This window comes from Coturnix japonica, chromosome Z (assembly GCF_054131305.1).
Source record: "Coturnix japonica strain WE chromosome Z, WE-NBRP24, whole genome shotgun sequence".
NCBI classification, from domain to species: domain Eukaryota; kingdom Metazoa; phylum Chordata; class Aves; order Galliformes; family Phasianidae; genus Coturnix; species Coturnix japonica.
In genome coordinates, this window is record NC_140702.1 from 21730801 (window position 1) to 21757564 (window position 26764).

Sequence of the window (26764 nt, forward strand, 5' to 3'; positions counted from 1 at the left end):
TTCCAGGTATTCAGTTCCTTTTACTTTCTTGCCTCTCATACACTCAAGCCCTTGAAAGAACAACAGCTGAATACAGAAACATTTGTGCAAGTTCCAGTTATGCCAAGAAATTAGACTGTACATCCATGATACCACACCAACTTCTTTTTTCCCTCATATAAGGGGACAAAGGATTACACTAGCAGGCGGGAAAAGAATACCTATGGAGCAGACTGACTAAGCCAATCAGTTGTCTGGAACATTAGAGGAATATGTGTGATGATGACATGGGCAGAGTTTAAGTAAGATAGTCAAGGTAGAGTGTTGAGAATCTGTCAAGTGGTCACCATCCATGAATTTGTCTATTTTTACTATATGGGAAGTGATGCCATTTCTGTCTTCCCACCAGTACAAAACTGTACCTATGTAATACATTCATTTGTCTTTGGCTTTCTTTAGCTCCAATTTTATTAACATGTAAGAGGAAACATATCTCTTCTGATGACTTCACTTAAAACAGAAATGCCAAACTCTAAACAGGTTCTCTACAAACCAGAGTTCTGTGGGAGAAGAGAGGGGAGGGGAAAGGAGCAATGTTTGGAGAAATCATTTATTCCCTTCATCTATCATCACAAATTATTTCCTCTTCTGGTTCTATGCCATGGTAAAATTAATATCGAAAATGTGAAACAACTTCACCTTTGACACCAAAAGAACTCAGAATACAAATGGATGATCAGTCATCATACCTTCCAAGTCTGGATTTAAATTTAAGATAGTGTAATAGCACAAGCGAAATAAAATACCAGTTGCAAAGGTTGTCTTGTCTAGTTATATATTAGTAGAAAAACTGTTCCATGCCATTTAGAGATCTTAATACTATGACAAACAAGGACTACTGACATGGGAAACTATTCCTGAAGATAGTTATGTCAGCTCTGAAATAAATCCAGCAAAACACGCAATTAGGAGTGCAGGAGCAAGATGACCTAAATGAAAACAACAAATGTTTAGGCATGCTAACCCTTCATAGACTCAGTCAGAAGACACAAAGTGCAGTCTAAATGTAAGTAGAGAATGAGTACTCAGCAGCAAACCACGGTCATTTTGAAAAGGGCTTTTGCAGAGTACACACCAGTGCTTGCTTCTATATCTGAACCTCATCAATAGCTTAGCTGTAACTAAAAACAAAACCAACAACAACAAAAGTCAAATACTACTATAATAAAATCCCCACAGAACATACCTCATGGAGGTTATGCTGTTGATGAGCTTTTCAGATTGATCTGACAGGCCGGATGGAAGTATTAGTTCAACTGGCTGCAGGCGTAAAAGCCGACTGTCTAATTCTAAGCGAGATGCACAATCCCAAAAACTGTCAAAAACAACTTCTCCTGTAGTTGGTTGGATTGCCTGTCAAATAAAATAATGTATAAACATTGGGTAGTTAAACTTTCAGGGAGCATTTGAGTAAAGCCAGAAAGAAAACTGATGGTGTATATTAAAATTATATAGCATCCTCACACTTAAAGAAAGTGACAGATCAAAAATGCATTTATGTTCCTCAAATCCATAACATGACAGCAAGTTTAAAAGACTACTGCACTTTTGTCTTGGTAAACCATAATGATAACTTAAAAATGTAGATGTGTCATTGTTATCCTAAGTCTATTATTGCTCAGACTTCACTACTATCAAGAACTATGCAAATATACAAAAATGGGATATCTTAGCTACACTGGACTTTGTTACATAACAAACAGAACTTAGAATTCAGAACACTCATTATTATAAGATGACAACAACCCACTTCTAAGAAAAACAATAAAACAAAAGCCTGATTTAATAAAACAAAAGTACTGATTTCTCAGGTAAACTTACCATGACACCAATAAGAATGTCACCTTTCTTTCTGTTTTTCACATTTTCTCCGTTTTCACAAATACAGAGGAGGTAGTTATCAGGGACATCTGTTGTTACCTCTTCAACATCTACAGAATCTTCTAGCTTGAGCAAAGGGTTCACATGTAGCAAATATTAAAAAAAACACAACACAGTACAGACTTTTATGGATTATATGTAGGCCTTTCTAGATTTAAGACCTTCTCAACTACATTTTTCCTGCTTCTGTTAGACTGTCTATTTCATTTTTATTAGTATGACTTCTTCACTATAGTGAATTTGAGATAACTATCAGCATAAGAACTTAAGTCAGTGGTTGTTTTCATATTACACAGTTACATGATGCAAATTTCATCAGTTTATGAAAAAGCCATCCTAAGCTACGTCTGCAGGCCTCCTCATCCAATCAAGAGCAGTTACATCTAAAGCTAGATGCTACACATGGGCTGTTCCACTTGTCACATTAACTTCATGTCTGCAAAACACATGTACTTCAGAGAAAGAACAAAATGCACTAATACAAAATAGCTGAAGAGCTAGCAAAATATTAGAGTCCAAATATGAATTAAGTTGAAAAGGATATCTTCTCCAATAAGCGTAGACTTTGTATAGAGAGCAGTCAGTTTCCGGCTGAAGAGAGAGCTTTTATTTTCTCCAGCAGCCTTCAGTGCTGCAGTTTCCATTTGTTTTATTACTCCAACCTACCATCAAACAAAAAACAAACAACATTATTAGCTCCTTGATTATAAATAATTTTTTAAAATATTTTTGAGCAATATGCACAAAATGGTGCATATGCAAATGGTAAATGCATCATTAAAGCTGAACAGGAAGAGCAGAGGTTAGCATCAGTCCTACTAACGAGTCCAGGAAGACATAGCTTTTCCTCATGTACTGTCTACTTTCAACAGCTGTCTCAACTTCTGCCCCTGTGCTTCCTGTCCTGTTCTGAAACTATTTAGCAGGAGTTCAGCACTTGCAAGAGAATGGATGTTCTAATTCATTTGGATACGTCTTTTTCTGATAAGCAGTAAAAAAAAGAGAAATCAAGAAGAAAGCCACAGTTATGGGGAAGAGATCAATAAAGGGGAGGAAAGAAGAAAAAAATATGGCCTACAATAAGAAAAAAAGGATGTGACAAATTACAAAAAAAAAAAAAAAAAAAAAAAAGGAGTGAGTATACATATTCCTACTTATCAGATGCAAAGGTTGGATTAAAACATAACTACAATAACTGTTCTAGAAAACATTAGGCTACTTTTTTTGTAAAACAGCAGAGAAAGCTTGAACTTATTTGAATTTCACAGCATTCACTACAAAAGAGAAAATGCAACAATGGACAAGTTAGCCATTCTACATGCAGAAACAGGTTATAATGAATTTCCTACTTCTCAGTTCAAACAAGACTCCTGTACACTGAGTGCAAGTTGTTTCAATACTATCCGATTCTGGATAGCATGTAATTAAAAGCCAGAGATGACCTTATGTCCTTTTGCTACGAGTCTTCGCACATGGACAAACAGTCTGTGAGTTGGTATACTGGCTGTCATGAAGTTATGATCTTGATGGCAGGAAATGTTTAGCTCTTTAGCTGCAATCTGCAAAGTACAAGAAAAAGAGTCAGACAGTAGTTCAGGTCAGCTATACCAGCTGCAGTTACAACTTCCATAAACACAAACATTATCAAAATGCAGTACAGGAATTCATTTCTGTGACAACACCCATGTACAACTTCAATTAAAAGTCCACTATCAGAATGGAAGGACAACAGGAAAACGTCCAGCGTTGCCTGTTGTCTCCTCTGCCCTCTGTCCTCACATATGATATCACACAGAGGCTTCAGTATCACTGACTTCATATGTCAGATTATCATATTGCAACTAGGCATGTGTGGATGCAATATCTGAATATGCTTCAGAACTGAAAACATGTAACAGCACATGTTATTTTCCACAGAGCTACTTTTCTTGCATCTAAGACCTTATCTGCACCCAGGCAGTATCCATTCATCTACTTGACATCATTTGGCTCACTACCTTCAAAACTGAAATGGTAGACTTTGATCTGTGCCATGAGAGTCAATTCATCTCTAAAACTGTTTCAACTTTAAGTCTATCAAGTAATTGTAGCACTTCAGTGTCCCTTTAGTTCTTAATATGCAGAATAGCAACCACTATAAGTGCTATCCTATGATTATGGTAAAAGATGTATGTATAATGGTTAATCTAACTTATGTATGCAAAGATTTTTCATCTTATCAAGTACAAAAACAGCTATAAAATCAAAGTCCACAAGAAGCCTCCTTCTGGAAATGTCCATAGACAAAAGTAAGATGTTAATGCAATGCAAATATCCTTCCATAATCCTATAAAAAACAAAATTACCTCTGCATCTTCTCCAAAGAAGCGGTATTTGTATCCACACTCCACACACAAAATAGCATCTTTATACCGTTTCTTCATTTCCAGGAACTGAAGTTCCAGGGGAGTATAAATGGTTTTTGTTCTCTTATTGAGATTTATGTCTGAAGTATTTTCACAGCTTCTAAAAGATGCAGAAAACTGACCAAGATCACAGTGTGGCTCCTCCTGTAAATGAAGTATGGAAAAGAAAAGTTAAAAATAATTTAAAAAGATTTATCACTCCAACTTACATATAAAAAACTGCAATGCAGAGATAACGATGCTCCCAAAATCTATTTTAAATAAAAAAATACCAAAAAGCCAATTCAGTACAAGTCTTAATTTGCTATCTCAAGCATCAAAACTTGCCATATTTCTTCTTCAATCCACTCTAAGCAAATCTAGGAAATGTCACAGATTTACTCTTATGCAGAAAAATCTATATAACAGATTCTAGAAGCCTTAACTGTTAAGGCTTTGAGCCCACTCTCTCCCCTATTTATCATTTCCACTGACATTATGCAGACTATGCCAGCTGAGCAACTTCAGCTTTACAACTTTGTTTTGTTCTGTTTTGTAACAGAAGTGATGGATTCAGCCTTTTATATTGCAGTGAACAATATCAATAAGGCGAGCTCAACTTACAGCTTAGTTCCTTCTAAATTACATAAAAATATCATGTATTAGTAAAATTTGCTAGGAGAAAGAATACTAAGACACTCCCTGCACACATTTTAACAGCAAACTATTTCACAAAACATGATGAATGAGATTGTGCTGTGAATTTCTGTATGTGCAAACAAATCCAATAAACTCAAATTTCTAACTGTCTTATCTAGATGACAAGGAATAAAATCAATTGGATGTTCAAGTCCAATGGCAGCTCAGAAGACAGACAGACAGCAATCCTGCAACAGCTGTTATTTCAAAGATTAACATATTGTTTTCAAAGACACAGAGAAACCTGATTCTGCAGAATCATCCATCATATGTTCATGTTCTCAGTTCAGTGGAAGGAGAGTTCCACTGCCCTCACTCACCAGACACCTTTGCTGTAGTTACTGCAGCACATAAATTTTTAACTGTGAATCTAAGGCAGGCATATATTGCCTCTGATGCCACCAAAGAGAAAATCAGAATGATAAAAGGAAAAACATTTTCCCTGCTCATGTTTCACACACATGCATGTGCAAACTATATTTTTATAGTTCTAACATCTATAATTGATTCTCACTTAACTGCAGTATGTATGCACTAAATTCACAGATGAAGAAATTTAAAACAGTCAGAGAGACAAGCGTTTGAGAAAGAGGAATGGAGAAGAAAGAGCTTTTCTGTATTCTCCACGTGACCACAGCTGCATAATCCCAATCCACGATCAAAACAGCACGTACCTTCTGAGCAGCCTTTGGGCTACTGTCCCCATACTGAAGAGGGTTTTTCAGTTCCAAACTTCTCTCAGTAATACTGGGGCACTTCTCCAAAATCACTGATTGTTTCTCCCAAAAACTGTCCTCCTGGACTCTGTTACACGTCTGGTCTGAATCACTGTAGAATTCTCGCAGTCTGTCTAGAGTTTGCAAACATATGCGGGGCTTTTCATACATCTGAGGCTCCTCTTCAGTAAAAATAAATAACAAAAAACATTAGTGAATTATTTTCTAAAAACAAATGTCTATTAGAATAACCTCAGCCAGCAGGGAATTCAGGCATTTAGGTCAGTCTCTCTTTTGTGCACTCTTTATTCTCTCCCATTGCCTTAACTCTGCCAACTCAACACAATTACATATGTAATAAGTTCAGTTAAATTTTCTAGAAAGTCAGTAGTCATCACCTTCTTCATATGTGAGCAAAGAAATACAATTTTATTCCGAATTGATAACTGCAAAGCCACAAAACTAGGGATGTGTGGTTTTTCAGCATAGCTCTTACACAGACAACGTTGCTACATGATAGTGTCCCATAATAACACTTAAAACCACCACAACCACAAAACTGAACAAACTCCCAATTTAGAAAGAATGCAGAAGTTCATTCTTTTAAATGGAGAATAAGTGTAATAAACTTCATATAAAACAAATTGTTTTTTGACTAGCATCAATTTTTTGTTAAAAGCTTGGTTCAAAGCCAGATGCAGCACAGGCGTGGTGTCAGGTAACCTGCAGGATGTGTCTAAAAGACTGACTGCTAAACCAACAATTATAAAGCATTGTCTCGGAAAGAGAGGTAAAGCACTGGAATAGGCTGCCCAGGGAAACATTAGAGTCACCATCCGTGGAGGTTCTCCTCCAGTGAAACATGTCACTGAGGGACATGGTTAGTGGTTATGGTGGTGATGGATTGCCAACTGAACTAGAGGATCTTGAAGATCTTCTCTAGCCTTAATAATTCTAACTTGCAGCATTTCTGTCTGGGCACCTACACTTTACCAATTAAACAACCTGCTAAATTTGAGTCAGTTGAAGGGACTTTGCAGAGTAATTTCAGAGCAAGGCTCCAATACGTAGCCTCACTCACAAAGAATGCTTCAGCAGTACAGCTAGTATGTTCATGGTGACACTTCAAAGATGTATCTTACACCCAACAGACACATTCTAAACCACATTCTGATCATTTTCTTTATTTATTTAACATTTGACAGTGAAAAAATGTTTACTGAGTATAAATGTTTGAAGGTCTGTTGACAGTTAACTCACTTTTATCCTGAGTCTTCACAGGATTATAGATGTCATCTATAGTAGTTTGTAGTGACTTGGGCTTCTTCTCACATGGCTCATTGTTTTCAGTTGATGTTCTCCTTTTTGTGTTAACTTCAGAAGCCTGAAATATAAATTAATCAAAGAAATTTCATTTCTTTTATTCCCATCCTCTCTGAAAGACAGTAATAAGTCTGAGGATTTCATAAAGAGATAATGCAAAATGCAATTAACTTACCACACACAAAATCCTTAACTATTTTATCTACATTTCTGCTTATAAAATAGTTCATGGAATGCAAGACTATAAGAGGAGCAGTGCATGCTGTTAACAAGTAGGCGGTTGTGCTCAAAAAGAAACACCCACAGCTGCAGTGTTTTCAAAAGGCAGCTCAGAGCTAACTGCAGCACAGAATTGAACAAACCTTCCTTGTAGTGCCATACCCCACCCTACCGCCCTATGTCTGAAATCAGCCTCTTTGTAAGAGAGGAGAGTAAGAGAGACTCTCTTTCTCTTGCCAGATGCCAGCTATTCACCTCTGGCTCTGTGAGGTGTTGAAACAGGTTATGAAAGAATATCCTCACCATGAGTTAGTCTGAATTTTAAATAATGATCCCAGATTCAAACACCCAGCATCACCTGGATGCTTGTACAGAACACAGTACTTCAGACCTCGTGGCCATGGGTGCATCTGACTGGCACACACCAGTGATGAGGAGTCACCCCTTTATGCAGTTCCCCACCAATGACGGGCAGGATCCAAGGAGGGCGGCCATACACAAATAAGTAACTCGCAGCCGCAACAATGTATAAAAGCACTACCATTTCTCTTTTCAAACACACCGCGGGTGCTACCAGCAGCTTGCACTCATTTCAGGCACATTAATGAGAAAATCCAGACCCTTACACCTCAGAAACCGAGCCTGCAGGCCCATCCCATCAAAGTTCCCCTCTGAGTCCACCGCACCAAGGCCAAGAGACCAAGCTATCGGCCAGGCCTTGCTATCAGCCCCCCCCGCGGCCCGCATCGCACCGTGTGCCGGGCAGTGCCGCTCCCCGTCACGCCGAAGAAGCGGCTGATGACGGGCTGCCCCGCACCGCCCAGCTCCCGCCGCCTCCCTCGCGGCATGGCGTGCCCAGCCCGACCCGCCGGGCAGCGCCTCCGCCTCCGCTTGGAGCCCCGCCCCGGGCCCTCCCCACGCCGCCACCGCACGTAGTGAGGGGCGTTGGGTAGAGGAGGCAGGCATGGTGCGCTCGCTGAACTCCATCGTGGCCGTGTGTCAGAACATGGGCATCGGGAAGGACGGCAACCTGCCCTGGCCCCCGCTGAGGTACGGCGGGCCCGCTGCCGCGCGGTCCCGGAGGGGTGGGCGGAGAACTACATGTCCCAATATGCAGCGCGGCACGCTGCCGGCCGGCAAGGCGGCGAGCCGCGCGGTGCGTGCTGGGAGTTGTAGGCAGGAGGGCAAGGCGGGAAAGTGCTGAGGCGGCTGGCGGTGCTGGGCGGGAGCGCCTCAGGGCTGGGGGTGCGCGGGTCCTTCTCCTTTCGTGTCACAGTAATGTAAGTTGTTATATTAAGGAGGCTTGCTGTAACGCTCTGCTTCTTTATTCGCCAGGAATGAATACAAGTACTTCCAGAGAATGACCAGCACCTCCCATGTGGAAGGTAATACGCAGTGTGCCGCCGTACTAAGTTTGTGTGGTATCAGTCGTAGGAAAGATCAGGAATGACCCTTCCCATTAGCTTCCCTGACCTCACCAGCCCATCTGTTTGCAGTAAAAGCAGAGCCTTTACTATTACTTTTACTTTACTTTTAGCTATTGCTCTTTTTTGGTCTTATGGCTCACGTTTCAAACTCACCAGAAGTTTCCCACCCTGCCTTTTTGAAGGTCCAAGGTGTGTTTTATCCCTTCATGTCAGAAAGTGCAAAAAGGCAAAAGTGTTTTGTTTCAGTTGAGCAGCAGCAGGTTGTTTTTTCAGGCTCTGTTAGCTTGTCCACTAGCTTGTTTGCTTTAGGTAAACATTCATTGCATCCCCTGACCCTTGTGGTTTGGTTTGTCTGACAGGGGGCTGAGTCATCCCAGAACTCCATAACATCCTAAATACAATGCCAATGTGCAACCAAACACGTATGCTGTGTTATATGTATGCAGTAACATGCAACTGTGCTGGCAATACATAGTAATAACGTTCAGATCCAACAAGACCTTTAGTGAAATAAAACCATTTACAGTACAGACACAAAGGTCATGAAAGTGAGCAGGTAAGGAAATGCAAAAGCTGGTAGTGGTAAACTTGTTCTGACTGTACACTTCCTCTCACAGAGGAAGTGCAAATAACTCTGTTCTTAGTGCATGTGAAAGAGAATCGGGTAATCGGCTTGGGGGGCACAAACCTTTTCTTTTGTGCCTATGACTCGCTATGGAATCAGGGCCAAGCTTGTACTTTGATAACTGCTGAAACTGATTTCAGAAGAGGGAGTGAAAGTCCAGCAGATGTCACTAAACAACTGAAACAAACCTAATACAGAGCTGAAATGTCATTTAAACAAATCATTTCTTTCTTACTCAGGTAAACAGAATGCACTGATAATGGGTAAAAAAACCTGGTTCTCCATTCCTGAGAAGAATCGTCCTCTGAAAGACAGAATTAATATAGTGCTCAGCAGGGAGCTCAAGTATGTATGATGAATGATAAATAACAGATCTAAACCTAAGAATGTATGTAACAGTGCCTCATAAAAGAATTAATAATGTAGCATTTTTTACATTTGTTTCTGGTTAGGAAGCATCTCTGCTATGGGTTCTGAGTGATATCATTACTTCATTTTTTTTAAAATGTTTTTTTTTTTCTTATTTATTTCTTAACCACTTCATAAAATAATGAGGTGAGAATACTAACGTTGAGTAGTAATACATTTCAGTGTAATGAACTAATTTGAAACATCTACTCACTTGTAAATTCAGCAGAATATATTGTATATCTTGATTGTATCTACTATGATGACAATTTGTCTTTCATATTTAGTAATAAAACTTTTTTTTTTCCTAGGGAAGCTCCAAAAGGAGCACATTATCTTTCTAAAAGCCTGGATGATGCCTTAGCTCTTTTGGACACACCGGAATTAAAAGATAAAGTAGACATGGTTTGGATTGTTGGAGGCACTTCAGTTTATAAGGTACATTTAAAGTACTATTAGGTTATTAAATTTTCTGCCTTGGGAGAAAGATGGCTCAAGTTATTTCCACTTCAGGAAGTGCAGGGGTAAGCCTTTTCCCCATCTGACTTAGTGAACTCCGTTGACAGAGCAAACCATAGGAAGAAACGTTTTGACTAACAAGTTGAAAATATTTGTCCAAGTAACCTAATATTGCTCTTGCAATATCATACAGTCATTGCACTTTTGAGGCCTCTTCCTAACTGTCTAAATTTCTAGGGTTTTTACACTAAGACTTGTGCTGTTTTGTTTATTTTACTGAGAAAGGAAACTGGCTGTAGATGATGTGAGAATGAAGAAAAGCAGTCCAGCATTTTTAACTAGAATGTAGTGCTTTATACAGGTGTGCAAGTAAGAAAAGAGGGTCTAAGAGAGATAGCTTGGCTGTTACAGAAAACAATACAACTTTTGAAAGAATTACTAATATTTAAATTATAAATTATCATTTTTGGTCAGGATTACTTTTGGAACCTATTACTGTGCAGATCAGCATAAGGAATATAGTTTGAAATCTCAGGTGTTTTCCCTCTTCCAAGTACTCACTCAAAGGAATATGTAACTCATTAGGGATAAATCTGATGGTTTTATAAATATTTCTACAACCATGATCTTAATGTGATCTTAATTGAAAGTGGAAACCATACACCTCCACCAAAACTGCAGGTAACATTTTAATGCCTATATTAGAGGATTGCTGGAGTATTCCCTTTATGTTATGTAGAGATATGTGGGAAGTAAAAATACTTGATGGGTAACAGAAGTGAATCATTTTATTCAGTAAATGTAGATACTTTATTTTAAAGTACTATTTTCATCTTAGTTCTTTGGATGTGTATAAGAAAGTGACCATACATACTTCAGTGAGTAAGTGCAGTGGGAGTGGTTTGAAGTAGATACCACTGAGATGCATGACATTTTCTGCTTCTATCAGTGTGGGAGGCTTAACCCAAAGTTCAGATCTTTCTGATCGGATGAAGTGTTATGAGGACAAGCCATGATGAAGAGAGCACACCACTCCAAGAAGGACTGTACTTTTCACATCTTTTATGCAGATGATATTCCCTATTCCAACCAGCAAGTCCTTTTATATTTCTGATCCTGTACCTTGTTTCTCTTCCTTCTTATTCAGAAGTAACAGTGTAGTGCCTGCTAAATAAAACCTATTCGCATCTGAGTACTGCTGCACAACAGTGCAGTAAAGAGGTGTTTTTCAGCAAGAACTACTGTATTATGATCCCAGTAAGAATGATACTTGTACTCTGTAAAGTGTCACTTTAAACACTATTTATTAGAGCTGACACTTTGAAGAAGGGTAGGATAGTATAGGTAATTACAAGTCCTTCTTGAAACCGGGAATCCCGAATTGTGCAGAATTGAATAAGCCTCTAATCCACATGCAACATGTCTTGCAGACCCCATCAGTATAAGAGGTTAACATATTTGGTCATTCAAGCTATGGGAGGATCTTCTTATAAGAAACCAAGCATACTCATTATTTTTGCTGTTGAAACAGAAAGAATGTTCATGTGGGAATGTCTTATTGCACTTCTAGATAAAGGCAGGGGCCCAATGGAAGTGTAATCCTTGTTAACAAGTGAAAGCTGTTTGTGGGCTCCTGTGTAACATTCTATAACATCAGACTGAGTTTGTCCTTTGACCCAGGAGTACATGCCTGCAGAGCAACCAGTTTGTTCAGCTTAGCAGATGCAGCACAGTCCTGGGCCTATGTAGATTAGTTAATATGTGGTTCACAGATTCCTCAACAGACTAGGCACTACTCAGTGGTACTGTGACAGAACAAGGGGTAATGGGTAAAACCTGGACACAGAAAGTTCCATACAAACATGAGTTAAAGCTTCTTTACGCTGTGAGTGACAAAACACTGGAATGGGTTGCCTGGAGATATTCATAATATGCCTGCATGCTTTGCTGTGCAGCCTGCTGTACAGAAACCTACTTTAGTAGGGGTGGTTGGAGAAGGTGATCTCCAGAGGTGCCTTCAAACCCCTACAGTTCTGCAGTTCTGTAAGCTTTTAGAGTGACTTCTTGCTCAACACTGACCATCATCTTAAGTTTGACTTGACACTGATGGCTTCACTGGATTTTTAATGTCCTCATACATACAAAAGGTATAATATTGCTCCCAGTGAAGCTTTTGGACTTCTCACAGCATAGGTTTTCAAATGTAATTTCCTTAGATCTCAGTGTGATACCATACTGGACCTTCTGGAAAGAGCTGATGTTGCTCCTGATTATATGGATGAGGAAGGAAGAGTGTGGCAGCCCAGTAGGTCATAGCAATTACAAAGACGTTGTGTGGCTGAGAGGCATTCTGTGGTTTTGCATGAGCACTTAATGTTTTGAGAGCCTTCTGCTGGCTCCCGAGTGCTTGTTGTGTGTTGCCAACTTGCAGCAGTGACTCACTTACTGTCCCTTGAGTCTCTATTAGCAGTTGGAGCATATCACATAAGCAGACTTTGTGTCTTGGATTCATCTTCAAGAAGTTCAGTTCATGCACACCAGGATTGCTCCCAAGTGCAACCAAAGTGGGGACAATTAGAGGATTCATTTCAAAACCACATTTCTTTTCTGAGCTACGACATTGGTATGGATGCACACTGTGCAGAACTAAGTCTCCTAATTGTCTGTTAAAGGAGAGGTTCAGGTCTTGGTTTTTGACTTGAGTAATAGTACAGCCGGGAGAGACTAATAAATCTGCTCAGTACTAGCTGCATCAGTCTTTTTAAACTGAATTTAACCTGAGTGTTTAAAATTTATGTAGAACAACATTCAGATTTTACTATGTGGTTTAACCCTGGCAGACAGCACAGTACTCCTTAGTCACTTGCTCACTGCCCAGGTGGGATGGGGAAGAATTGGAAATATAAAAGTGCAAGAGCCAATGGGTTGAGGTGGAGACAAGGTAAAGCAGAAGTTGCCTATGCTGGAAAAGCAAAGGAAAAGACTCATTTGTAGCTACCCCTCAGCAGGCAGATGTTCAGTTGCTGCTAAGTAAACAGAGCTCATTACGCATAGTGGTTTCTTGGGAAGACAAACATTGTCACTCCAAACATCCACCCCTTTTCTACTTTACTCCAGCTTTTATTGCTGAACATAATGCCACAGACATCCCTTTGGTCAATTTGGGTCCAGGTTCTGTCCCCTCACAGCTCTCTCTGTGTTCTCAGCTTCTCACTGGTAGGGCAGAGTGAGAAGATGAAAAGGACTTGCCTTGCACTGTTCTGCAACAGCCAAAGTGCTGGTGTGCTATCACCGCTATTTGATCCAAAATCCAAAAGCCAGCATCTTCTGAGCCTCTACAGAGAAAATTAATTCTATCCCAGCCAAAACCATGACAAACAGGAACTGTAAGTCCTCTATAACTCCAGGTATTAAACAGGGGCTCTTTAAAAAAAAGAGAACATGTGTAGACTTGCTTCTGTGCAAGGAATGGCCTTATAACGTGGTAGTTTTTAAGTGTTCAGTGTAAATCTTGCTTTATAGAAATAACCAAACAAAAAGCCCAAAGAACAAACCTACCAGTAGAAGAAAAACTAGCAACAGAACTTAAAAAATAAATAAAGAAAAGAGGAAAAAATGTATGACTCAGGCCCTCAAAGCCAAGGCCTCGTTAGTAAAACCAAAACGGGCTGAGTGTCAAACAAGCTCTTCCCTTGACAAAACAGGTTTTTCTGCTGCATTTAAAATTGTCTTTCGTAATTTATACATTCCTACTGAGCTTCTTGCTTTCTCTGCGCTTCAGAAACAAACAATGATGCTCAAGGCCATGTTTGCTGAAGTGCAGAATAGTATTCATGTATTAAATCTGGAGAACTTGTAATTTCATAACAGAACAAAAAGTTGTTCTTTCATATGAAGTTTTTTTATTTTGAGTTAATAGCTAAGCTGGACAATAAGTGATGCTATCAAATCATATTTGGGGAAATTATTTAACAAAGAGGCTTAAGCTGGAAAATTAAATTTCTAGTAATCTCCGAGGGAAAGTTTTGTCTTATATCCATGCTCAGGTGTCTTCCTTATGTATTAGTGTTTGACATACTGTTTTGGGAAATCCAACTCCTTTCATTCTTCAAAACTACTGAAGGATTAAGTTGCTATGTGTATGTAGTGCTTCAAGTCTCTTGTAGATGTTTAATTACCCTTTTAAACAGTTTCTTAACTAAGTATATAAGTTCCACCGAGTTTTGGATGTCCTGAGTGAGCTGTGAATGCCATATTTGTTAAGCTTCAGATCTGTGCTGTAGCATAAGGATCACTTTGAGAGAGAGAAAAATATCAATAACTTGTGTTATTAGTTTTATTGTGATTTTTTTCAAGCCTGACAAAACTTCAGCATTATACTAAATTTTATGGAGCCTTGTTCTGTGGAGATACTCAGGACCTATATGCAGGCTTACCTGTGCAACCCATTGTAGAGAACCCACTTTAGCAAGGAGTTGGACTCAGTGATCTCTTGAGGTAATTCTGAGAAAATACACATTTTAAAGATTACATTTTAACATGTCTGAATTTCTCACATACCATAAATATACTAATTTTATTGCCTTAACCACATATAAAACAAGACAGTTTAAAACTGCATAGCTCCTGAAATAGAGACTGACACATATGCATTTTCATTTTGTTTTGAAGTGCTGTGTTCTGCCAGAGATAGGACCAAGGACTGAGAACCATGTACAGGGAAGCAATGTAGATGATGTGTTTTTCTGTGCTAATGTGCTATACTCTGCATGTTCCAGTGCCATTGTTGCTGTGTAGCGCTGCTTTCAAAGAACTTGCTGCAAAGAGCAAGCTTCTCTGAGTTTTCTGAAGCCATTGACATGGAGGGCATCACACGGCAGGCCTGAAAGATTTCTCTCACCTCTGAGAACCAGTATGAAAAGCAGCGTACTGACTCCACTGGCTTTTCTGTTCACTTTCAAACTAACTAGTCTGGCTCAATCCTATTAACATTTTTGAAAGTTGATAACACTGTGTAGAGTATTATTAGTAAGTTACAGGTAAATGATGGCGTCTCAAGAATATCTTTGACTGGAAACTAAATTTTAAATCCTTTGTTATGGAAGGTTTCAGACATAGTGACTGGCAGTTCTCCTGGTCTATGGAGAGAACCACTCCTGGCTGTGACAGTATAGATAGATTTGAATGAGGCAGAGTGGTTGTACTGTCTGTGCTTTGTTTCCCCATCCCACCGAATTCATGACAATCTCACTTAAGTGTGCAGGTGTATGTAGTCCTGAGCAGTTTTGTTTCCAAAGAAGATTACTGTCATCCCAGTACATAAACAAATATAAACTTTGATTATTGCAGTGCTGGCAAATACTTCTTCACAGGAGACTTTTCCCATACATATTTGAACAGTGGCAGTGCAAAAAGAGTTTTACTCTATTCTTATTACTGTGATTGAGAAAGGATTACAGCCATATTACTGTAGTTTCCTAACACCTCATTTATATAAGTGTGACAAGCTTACGGCATTACAGTTGATGATACTATCCTCATACTGTAGAAATTTGTGTTTTGTAAAAATATATCCTTAACTCATATAGCTTTGTGAAAGTATATCCTTATGCCTTTTATCAGTGCTTTGTTCTTTTACCTAGTAACAAATAGGAAATGGAATTACAGTGTTAGCAATAGACTAGTGAATTTCTTCAGTTCAGCAGCTTTGTGCTTTCTCAGACAGGGGAGGGACACATCCAGGTTTTCCATTTCATGTGCCAAACTACGTAAACTCAGAGAATTCTTAACACTGGAAAGAAAGGTGTAGTATTCCTATTGTTCTTTGCTTGTTTGTTGTTGCGAGCAAACTTTGATGTGGCTTTTCTGTGGGAAAAAGTAATCCTGTAGCTCTAAAAAGAGATGCTTTTTAAGTTTCTTTTCAAAGGTACTTGGTGAGATTATAGAGGGAAAGTTTTAAAAGATGCTGTTCTAAACAAGGACCTTACTACCCTCTTGACATTGGAAAGTCCAGTTCATAAAGTTTATCTGTTTCTACAGGGTCAGCATGGGTAGGCTTTTCAATAAAGGTCATACAAGATTTTTATTACACTGGTCCTGTTCCTTGCAGGAAACTGGCGATGGGAGCTACCACAATGTTCCCTCCTCACCACGTTTAGCTCCAGCAGCTTAGAAAGGCAGGGAAATTACCTCGTTCAGCCAGGCCCTTGGAGCATGGGCAGGAAAGATTTTTGAAAGTGCTGATTCTCATGGTCATCATAGCCACTCTTCTAATTGAGAAGGCTTAACTTTGGCAAGTCTTGTTACCTGCATAAGCTTTGGAAGATATTTAGCTAGGATTTTTTTATTTATTTATTTATTTTAATGCATAAAATAAATACTTTTGGGGCTTCAGAATGCAATTTAAGGGTTGAAAACCGGAAGACAAGTGGACAGAATGTTTCTTTTGAATTTTTCTCTTTTATGTTGTTCTGGTACTTTGTTTGGATTGGCAGTATTGTTGTCTAGCAGCAGAAAGACACTTCAGAAATAAGTGCTTCAGATAGCTACTTTGTCTGTGTTACTTATTTTATGTAATCAGTGGAAGATTGCAAGACAGTGTGCGTGCGTCCTTCTAAAACCTGCAAATCTTTGAATGACCAGATATAATTGCTTCCTTCTAGAGAAACTGGTTGCTATGCTGTCTGGTTTGGTGATTAAACCTAAAAAAGATTAATTTTCTGTGTAGTACTTTTGAAACTGCTTGTAATGTGCAGCTATTTGTTGCAGAGCTTTAGGGTTATTTTAACCTGTGTTCTACGAAGACAACTAATTCAAGGCAGTAGTCCTTTAAGTGCAGATGTAGACTAATCATCTTGCATGGCAGGCTGTCCAATAAATCTGGAAATTATGGGGGATATAATTCTTAGGTCATCTACTTCTTGATGTATGATTCAGAGACAAGTGTATTGATGGTTACTTGGAAAAGACAAAAAAGAGAAGGGTATTCTAAAATCTTTTACTAGGTATATGAAGGCATATGTGAGTAATAAAAGGCTGGTTCACCTATGGGGGTGACTTTCCTGGGACAAGAGGACTGGTCTTGACACCTCAACAGTCCTGTCCTCTCTTTCTTTTGGAATGTCATCTCTGTTGGAGGAATCTTCTGGTATTTCTGAAGGAACAGATCAGAAACTATAGTTTTAATAGACTATGCTCTAAGAAAAACCACAGCCAGCTTTGATTTTCCCTTTTTCGTCAAGCTGTAGAATCTTAAAAGGTTCAGTAGCTGCTACATAAGCAGACAACCTGTGCAGTTTCAAGTACAGGTACAAATATGATCACAAGACAACTGAGTGGATTATGGGAGGAAAGCACAATAAATGAAAATCAGACTAGGAATGTCGTTGAGACCCAGTGTAGCAATGGGGTAAGGGAACATAATTGAATATGTGGTGAGGGTGCAGATTTTTCAAATACAGAGAACCACGAAGCTCAGAAGCATCATCCTTTGGCTTTAAAAATCTCCCCTTGCTCTGATACTACTACTTCTGAGAAGTCCTCCCCTAAAATCTAGCTTTTCTGTTACATACAGTTACATACACTGTCCTGAAATCTGAAAAATAAGAGAAAAAACAAAGAGCTAGTACTGATCTACCTACTGGAAATTATTTGGCTGTGGAGTATTATGTTCATTTACCACAGTGCTGCCTGATCAGTAGAAATATATATTAGTTCCTCCACATTCTGTCCAAATAGTCAAAATTACTGACATCTATGTATTATATAACAATGAAGCAGTATTCACTCATGCATTCCTTAGAATAAATGTGCTTAATAAGTATAATATAGAATCACATCATTAAGCTTAGAGCAAATATGTCAAAATTCTATCAAATCAGCACTATGCATCCCTTAATTAATCTCCTGTGAAAGAAAAAAAAAGTAGGTAGAGTAACCTGGACAAGACTGGAGTGAATAGTAAGTGAACACTAGCAAAGAAGTACCATTATCTTCTTAGAAATTTCAGAGTTGTCATAAAGCACTTTCACTGCCTATAGTCTGCTCTGAGCAATTTCACTTAGAGACTCCAAATGTGGAAAGTTTCATGTTTAATACAAAATCTACTTATGTAAGTTTTCTGCCAGGAAAGTTGCTGCCAGGGAACAGGAAGGACCAGCCCCACTCAGAAGCACAGGATGTTGGCACCCAGAGACAGTATCCTGGACAGCACAGCACAGCTTCATCAGCAAAAGGGCTCACAGTGGTCAGGCAGATCTTTAGAAAACAGCAAAGGCCTATGAAGGTAGGTTGTTGTAGGCATACCAGCCCACTGCTCTTCCCCAAGTTCTTTCTATTTGACATTTAGTTCTTATGTCTACATGAGGCTGAGCCATGTATACATACCCACTCCAGAGTTGTTCTGTCTGACAGAAGAATGTCTGAAGGCATTTGCACTTTTCCTGTAGACTGGGGGACAAGCAGTCCAACAGCACATTAAGCTGTTCAACTGACATAATGTTTTCTCCAGCGCATAAGCCACCATTCTATCCCCTTCTTGCTAAGTTCAGCTTTCTTTGCAGCAGCTGCAGTCAGTCACTCCATTCATCCTTCCCTGCGAGTGCAGAAGCCTTAACTGAAACACTACAAAAGTTCCCATTGACCTGAGTAAAAAGTTCATTTATCCCTCTACTACAAAATAAAAGTATCTCAGTAAACAGAACTCAGTATTTTGTACTTATTTGTGAAGCAAATTATTATTCTGCAGATGTATGTTTCAATTCCTACAGCTGGCCCTGATATTTGTAAGGAATCTAGATGAACACTTGTTCGGTGCAGATGGATATTGTGTTCTAACTTTCATTTTAAGGTATTCTCTGGAAATAGAGTTGCTTTTCCAGAAACCAACTTCTCAGCAAAGCTAGCAATTAATTTTATTGGATTATGTTTGAAATTACTTCGTTCCTGTACTTGTCAAAGTAAAACCTAGTAGCATGATGCATGGTGAATCATCTTTTAACAATGTATTGCTCATTGCCAATCTGGGGGAAAGGGAGAAGCATCAATAAAGCACTTCAACACGTATTCTGTAGCCAGGCACCAGTACAGAATTTTTAACTCAAGAGTTTGTGTGCGTCTGTTAGTAAGGATCTCACCTAGAAGGTGTCTTTTTAAACTTTTTCATTCAGGAAGCCATGAAACTTGACATTGTCTTACAGGTTTCAAACAGTGTTTTAACACAAGATTATTAAAAATGTAATTAAACATGAAGAAGACTTCATAAATAGTCCAGGTTTTTACACAGAATAATTCAACTTTGTTTGTTTTATTTGTAAAGGCAGCAATGGAGAAGCCCATTGATCATCGACTGTTTGTGACACGAATTTTGCATGAATTTGAAAGCGACACATTTTTTCCAGAAATTGACTACAAAGACTTCAAACTTCTCACAGAGTAAGTATCAGAATGTATAATGGTCCTGTGTTCTGAAGGGAGACTTAATCATTCGAATGTGTAAGAATCTTGCTAAGGCCACATTCTGTTCGAGTTTTTGCCATCTTTGTCACATTGCAGGCATGCTTTATGCTCTCTCTAACAAGATTACAGGAAGTTGGGAGGTAGCAAAAATACAAATGGATGCCCCAAGAATCAGCAGGGAAGAATTTTATCTTTCTGCTCCCATTTCAGTTTCTAGCTATTTACAGACCAGCAGTAAAGAGAAAGTGTGGCAAGATGGGCTCTCTGTCCACAACCTAGGGTGCAGGAGTGGACTAGCTGTGAAGCTGCAGAGAATAAATAAGTGCTGGCAGTGCAGAAGAGTATGGCCCAGACAAACTAAGTGAGTGGGGAATGTTAGATTCCAAAGCGCTCTGTGCCTTAACACAATCCTAATGCAGTATCCTGATTTCTGACATCAAAATCCCTGTCTTTTTCTGCGTTGTTTCTCAGGTGTTGGTCAGTGAACAGAAATCAGAATTTGGTCTTTATTTAATATAGCTGGTAATTCCCCCACTGAAATGGAAACCTCACAGATGCTGATCTAGGGGGAAAAAAAGTTTAAAATTCCTTCCTCCCTCAATGTAGCATTACTCATACAAAGTCCTTACTTTGTCACTGGGAACTGAAGAGATTTTAAGAGTATCTATTAATAAAAAATCCTTTTAGTAACTCTGGAATAGAGGGGAACACTTTGCAGTAGGTAGCATCACCTACGTATTCTTGAAAGAGGCATTTACTTTACTGTTTCCTCTAAACAGTGTAATCAAAAGCAAAACAAAACAAAATGTGTCGCTTCTGCCTTTATAGACATTTTAAGTAGTGTGGGGGGATTCAGTCAAAATGTCTGTTGTCTTTTTCATCTGTGTTACATCACAGTCTACTTTTTCTGTTTAGAAAGATGCATATACACGTTGCTGGTAGTAATTAATGTGATTCCCAAAAATAGCTTATAGTTAGTATTCCTGTGATAAGAGTGGTTTTTTCATGTCTTTACCAGGTAGCTCTCTCTTCTGATTGATTAGATAAATTACTGGTGATTTGCACAATTGCTTTCTACTTTTTATCCTTTGTTTTTTTTACTTCCCCCATCTCTAGATACCCAGGTGTCCCTGCTGATATTCAGGAAGAGAATGGCATCCGGTACAAATTCGAAGTGTATCAAAAATCTGTCTTGGCACAATAAGAAGGTTTTCTTTAGTTCTGTATGCAACCAGGCATTTTAAATTATGAAATCTTATTGATTGGAAATACACATTACATACATATTACATCACTGTGAGAAAATCTCCTTGATAGTGCAGTACCTCAACTGTGAAAGATCCCAGAGAACACACCCCACGTTTTGAATGTGTACCCTGCAGTATGAGCAGCATTTGCAGCTCCCACTCTGACAGTGAGAGACTACAAGGAGGGGTCCTTATCTCTGTTGCATTGAGAGCAACTGTTGTTTTTGCTTTTTTTTTTTTAAATTATAACCCAAAACTTTGCTGGTTGTTTCCCCAAAGTATTTTTAAAGCATCATCTTATGAAACAAGTTGGAGGAAAATTAATGTTGCCCTTAACTGTTGCACTAAGTCTCCATTCTAACATCAGCAAGGGTTGCAGTGGATAACTACAAGTTTATGCAATTTATGTCTGTTCAACAGGGCATAACACTGGCCAGTTTTCTATGTGAAGTTTAAAACTTCATTTTGCATGCTTTTGAAAAGCAGTAACCTGTATTAAGAGAAAAACACAAGAAGGATCAGCTTTGAACAGTTGTTGAATTCCCCATGGCAGTTCTACAGAAGTAAAACGATGCAAAGAATAATTTTTATTGTCTCAGTTTTCTCTATGTTCCTTTTCAGATTTAAAAATGTAAGTACTTTGCTACGCTGATCTTCTTTGTCCATATGTGCTGACTTTTTATATCAATCAATAAAGATTTAAATATCAATATTACATGCTTGCATCAAATTGCAAAAGCTTACTGCATTTTAATTTGCCAACACTTTGTGAAAGGGAAGAAAACATACTGTTGCCAAGGGGATTTGATATTTTTCTGGTATTTTTTGTTATTTTGTGATGTAAGTCACAGTGACCCTGACAAGAGATAATAACCTCCCAAAAGCATTTATTATGTACCAGTTAATATCAAAAGACAGGTCAGTGTTAAAAGCTCTGCACAGCTCATCTGCAAAGTGCTGTATTTATGGCAACTGACATTTATTTAAAGTGGAAGCAAACGCTTTATGCAATGTTAGATTACCCTGTGATACTGATGTGAACGCAGATGAGAAAATTTCTGCCTAAGTACATATTGCACGAGATACAGTCAGAAGTTTTGCAGAATCAATCTGGTTTCAAAGAATTTCCACTTTGATGCAAATGATTCTTCAAGGAATATAACAGGAAGTTTCTCTTTGACTTTGTAGAATCTTCTCCGGATTTAGCTACCTTCAGTCATCAAGTTCTGCACCAAAGATTTGACATACCAGCCACTGGCTAGTTAGGCAAAATAGCAAGTTACTGGCTGGACTTTGCATGGGGCCACGTTCAGAAGCAGTACTTGGTTGTCTGACAGGTAGGTTCAGAAAGCACAGAACATCTGTGTGCTGCTCATCTAAATTGGGCACTGAACCCATCGCCTTGCTATTTAAAAATATTTTGTACTGTTGTTTGAAGAAGGAAATATCTTTAGATCCAAATACAACTTCCCCACGTTTTGTTTACTCCCGTATCTCACAGATGTGTGATGCTGTGAAAAGCTCTAGATTCTAATTCATGGAGAAATGTTGTGTTTTTCTTCATTTCCGTGTAGCTGAGTACAATGAATAGCACCATGAGTGACAATATAATTACCAATCACCAAAAAAAGTATAGTGCAGATATAATTTATTCCCCCTCATTCATGCTTTCCCAAGAACTAAGTGTTCTAAACAGGTTAAAAATTAAATTTCTAAGGATAATAGTAGTTCCAACAAGACTGTTAAAACAAGATGGTCCACATAAGAGATGAAGTGCAAACCATTAGTGTTTCTGTTGCTTGTCTTTTGTTCATTCTCTCTCTTGTCTGAAAGCGGACAGCAATTTCCATTTGGTTGTAGAAAGCTAATGTTTAAAGTAGCTTGCAAGTATTGCTAGGGTCACACTGTATTCAAGGACAGAATGGGGAACATTCCAACAACAAATCACTGCCACTGAGAACAATCCGTGGAGAAGAAAGGCAAACACTAAGTAACTGGAGTTTCCTAATTTAGCCTACACAATATTAGTATATATATGTAGCATGGGGGAAAATAGGAAGGGAAAAACGATGACGATTAGCTTATGCATGTTATCTAAGCAGAGCATCTAGAGTATTTGACATGAACTCTCAAATGGAACCAGACAACCATATTGTCATCATCAAACTACAGCTAATTTGTTGAAGGCTTATGCCTAAAACCAGTGTAATTCTCAAGTGTTCAAATGCAAGGCTAACAGAAAAGGCAGATGTGAGCAGGCAGTGGCGCATTTGGAGAGGGAAAAAACTACAGGAAAGCTTGTTTGTCCACTTGCTGACAGTGAGGTGGCTAAGAGTAGGCCTAACAAAACTTCCTCCAGTGTGAAACAAGGAGATACTTACCTCATTAAGTAGTTGTGATTTAACTGCCTCTGCCTGACCAGCGGTACTAGGAATGAAGCCTACCAAGTTAGGGTGCAGTCAGAAAACTCTTATGAAGAGAAAAGTCCTGGAACAAAAGGGTGAAGATGGGGAAAAGAGAGATAAGAAAACTCATTTTCAAGAAAGATTACACAATTTCTTTTAGTAGTTTGTTCTGTAATGGTAAATATTACTGCAAAAATATTTTCAAACTGTCCCAGGGTAGAGTATTTGTAAGAGTCTAAGACAAAGACTTAGGAGTCCAGCACTGGCATAGCACACCATTGCTAATGGATGTGCCTGTGCTACAGGACATTTCAGTGCAGTGTAGTCTCTAAAATAGCCTTCCCACCCATCCTAATTATTCCTGCAAGTATCACATGAGCATCCCCACACAGACAATTTTTGAATTGAGGTAATTAGCCAAAATACACCAAACACTTCAGAAAGCATATCTGTTCCAGAAAGAAGCCTTCATGTTACAGCTAGGTAATTAAAACATGCCTGAAAGAAATTGAGAGAAATACCATCTCTGGTATTAACTCACTGGAGCCAAAGCGGTGATACCAGGCCAGGTCAGTAGGGCCTGTCTCAGAGTTCTTACCTGATGTGATCAATTAGAGAGTGTTAGCAAAGAAAGCACAATGTGAAGCATACATAAAAATTGCCTAAGGAACTGGTAAAGTAATAAAATGTTATTCTGGATTCTAAACTACAAGCAGAGTTGAGACTTGGTGAAGGTAAACTCTTAGTGGAGCCTTAATTTCTTCTCTTTGGTTTTGCTTATTTATTTTTCAAATAAAGCAGCATTTCTCTATACTGTGCATACTGCCTCTGTCTCGCCTCTTCTCTTTTAGACCTTCCCTACTATCTGCGGCTCATAGGCAGAATCTCTTTTCCTTATTTTAAACAAGCAGGTTGCTGAACCTCTCACATGTAATGAATGAACTTTCAAGAAGCTCTCTTATTTACAGCGAGTTAGTGCATTCCTTCCAGCAAACGGTTCCAGCACAGCAAACTGCTGCCTCTTTACACATTTTAAAAGGTATTAATGTGACATTTACATGTATATGTGTATATATATATATACATATATGTTTTGGGGTTGGTTGTTTTAAGTCTAATTATCTTTCTAAAAAAGCTCTGTTGTGATAAACTCTCTTTGTAAGTGATTTCTGTTGGCTGTCATAAGCACAACAAAATAATGCAAGCAAGGACAGGAGGCACAATAAGAAAGTGCATATGAGAGCTGCAGAAACCACACAGGTGAGGATGCCTAAGCAGCAGCACTCATGAACCATGCACAAGTGCCTCCATACCTTATATAGTTTGCACCACAGATCTGAAAAGAGCAGTAACCTTCCTGAAGAATGGGTGTTCAATGTACACACCTATCTCATATTGCAAAGAAAGAATATTAACGTTGTGAGCGAGGTGCAGAGAACAAAACAAAAGATCATTAGAACTGCAAGAAGAAACAAACATCTGTGGACATTCTCCCGACTTAGCTTTTTAAAGGTGAGGTTAAAGAGTAGCTGAAGAACCTGCCCTTGAGAGGTTGTTTCTTAGTGGCTTATTCATACCTTCATCCAGCTCTTAGTCATGCCTGTGCCTGACCAATCCTGTCAAGCACTTTGAAAAGTAGAACAGCACTAATCTCTTTCACAGTCCTCCTGGAAACTTATCTCCGGCGATGCCTAAGAAAGCCCTTCATAGCATCAAGGCTGCTGGCACTCTGTGACTGCTGCGTATTATGCAGAATATGACTGATTGTGTTTCACTGTTACTTTGCCTTGAACTACCCTATTTGTTTACTGCATTCACCTGTTGTCTTTTATTATATGCCAAGATGACAAAGTCTTTGAGGCAGCAGCAGCTTTTTTAAATAGATGAGTGCAGAATCTTGCACAACACAGCACTACAGACCCTGCATTTAACAGCGTTTGCAGGGGAGGGAAGACAGTTGCCGCAGGTACCACTGTAACATCCACGCATCCTCACTGCAGAAAGATGGCGTGGCAAAAGGCAGTCAAAACTTCTCTCCTGCAAAGAAGGCAGTGAAGGCACTAGAAAAATGAGATATGTAAGGAACAAGTAGGGGAATTGTGCTACTTTAGTATGGAGTAGAGAATGTTGAGAGGATGCCATGTCATTGTACACGTACAACTACCTGAAATGAGGTTGCAGTGAGAAGAGTACTGGTCTCTTTTCTCAGCTGATGAGTGACAACATGCAAGGAAATGGCCTCAGGTTGTGCCAGGAGAGGTTTAGGTTGGATGTTAGGAAGAATGTGTGGTCAAATATTGGATCAGGCCGCCCAGGGAAGTGGTGGAGTCCCCATATCTGAAGGTATTTAGGAGACATTGAGGATGTGGAACCCAAGCACCAAAATATGCTGGGGCCACCCATCTGTACAATGGCATTGTAGCAAAGGACCTGAGGGTCCCAGTGGACAGCAAGTTGAACATCAGTGTGCAATCTGCCCCTGAAACAAAGACAAAAGGTGACATGGGCTGAAAAGTGAAAGTCCACTGCAGAAAAAGAGTTTGTATGAGATAATCAGTTTTAGAAAAATGGTATCCAAGGAGTTAAGACCATAGAATCATAGAATATCCTTAGCTAGAAGGGATGCATGAGCGTTATCAAGTGTAAATTGCAACTCCACCTGAATCAATCTAAGAGTTAAGCTAGATCTGCTGAGAGTGCTTTCCAAATGTTCCTTGAACATCAACAGGCTTGAGGCTGTGCCCACTGCCGTGGGGAGCCCGTTCCATAACCACTGCCCTCTGGGGCAGAATCTTTACCAAACTCTCCCCCAGCTCCCAGTCCTCCCCTGGCACAGTTCCATGTTCCCTCAGGCCCTGTTGCTGTCACCAGAAAGCAGAGCTCAGTGCTGCCCTCTGCTCCCTGTGAGGAACCTGGAGAGTATTGAAGTTAGCCCTTAGTCTTCTCTGGGCTGAACAAACCAAGTGACATCATATACTCCTCCTAAGTCACACCCTCTCAGTGTTTCACCCTCTTTGTTCCCCCCCATCGTAAGATTTTATATCCTCAGATAACATCAGAAACAGTACGTGGCAGCTGTGAGAAGGCACTGACGCATTGTATTTGTCAGGGTTAAAAACAAAACAAACAAAAAACTTTTATATTCCTGAGTTTGTGATGAAGAACATACAGGTTGGTTTTGTTGGAATAAATGTCTCTTATTAAGGTCTCTAGTTCACTTTCCCTGCTATGTACAGGGCCACCTCACGTTGCCCAGATCCTTCCTTGTCCTGAAAGTCTCCAGGGTAAATTATGAAACATCAAAGCCCATAGTCCTACAGATAAACAGAATCCAACTCTTTTTTTTTTTTTTTCCTTTTTTTTTTTTTTTTTTTCCCTTGCAGTTTTGCTGTCTGAAATAGCTGGGGATTATTGCAGGGTGAAGGTTGAGTGCATCCCAAGGCAGAATTGCTTCAGGTTCCACTGAAAAAGATCTC

General features: G+C 39.2%; 2 protein-coding genes across 4 annotated transcripts in view; one reads left to right on the top strand and one right to left on the bottom strand.

Annotated features, from left to right (window-relative positions):
• Positions 1 to 8141, bottom strand: part of MSH3 (mutS homolog 3) — a 107675-nt gene extending 99534 nt beyond the window's left edge. The window contains exons 1-8 of one of the 2 annotated variants that reach the window (XM_085529683.1): positions 8014 to 8141; positions 6980 to 7103; positions 5678 to 5901; positions 4266 to 4469; positions 3363 to 3479; positions 2463 to 2582; positions 1861 to 2004; positions 1226 to 1392 (exon numbers count right to left, since the gene is read on the bottom strand). In XM_085529683.1, coding sequence (XP_085385809.1) covers positions 1226 to 1392; positions 1861 to 2004; positions 2463 to 2582; positions 3363 to 3479; positions 4266 to 4469; positions 5678 to 5901; positions 6980 to 7103; positions 8014 to 8109 — 1196 coding nt within the window. In that variant the 5' untranslated portion in view covers positions 8110 to 8141. Of the gene's footprint in view, positions 1 to 1225; positions 1393 to 1860; positions 2005 to 2462; positions 2583 to 3362; positions 3480 to 4265; positions 4470 to 5677; positions 5902 to 6979; positions 7104 to 7887 lie in introns of both variants that reach the window. The other variant, XM_085529684.1, reaches the window with a different exon arrangement.
• A 45-nt stretch (positions 8142 to 8186) lies between these two features.
• DHFR (dihydrofolate reductase) lies at positions 8187 to 21598 on the top strand. 2 transcript variants are annotated; one of them, XR_014939703.1, is made up of 7 exons: positions 8187 to 8311; positions 8597 to 8646; positions 9553 to 9658; positions 10033 to 10159; positions 18296 to 18464; positions 19497 to 19612; positions 20753 to 21598. XR_014939703.1 is itself a non-coding variant. In XM_015849794.3 (6 exons), exons 1-6 carry the CDS (start codon positions 8226 to 8228, stop codon positions 20838 to 20840), a joined length of 573 nt encoding a protein of 190 aa, XP_015705280.1. In that variant the 5' UTR covers positions 8187 to 8225; the 3' UTR covers positions 20841 to 21598. The 2 variants fall into 2 exon arrangements, 1 of the variants encoding a protein (XP_015705280.1); XM_015849794.3 differs by lacking the exon at positions 18296 to 18464.
• Positions 21599 to 26764: the final 5166 nt, after the last annotated feature.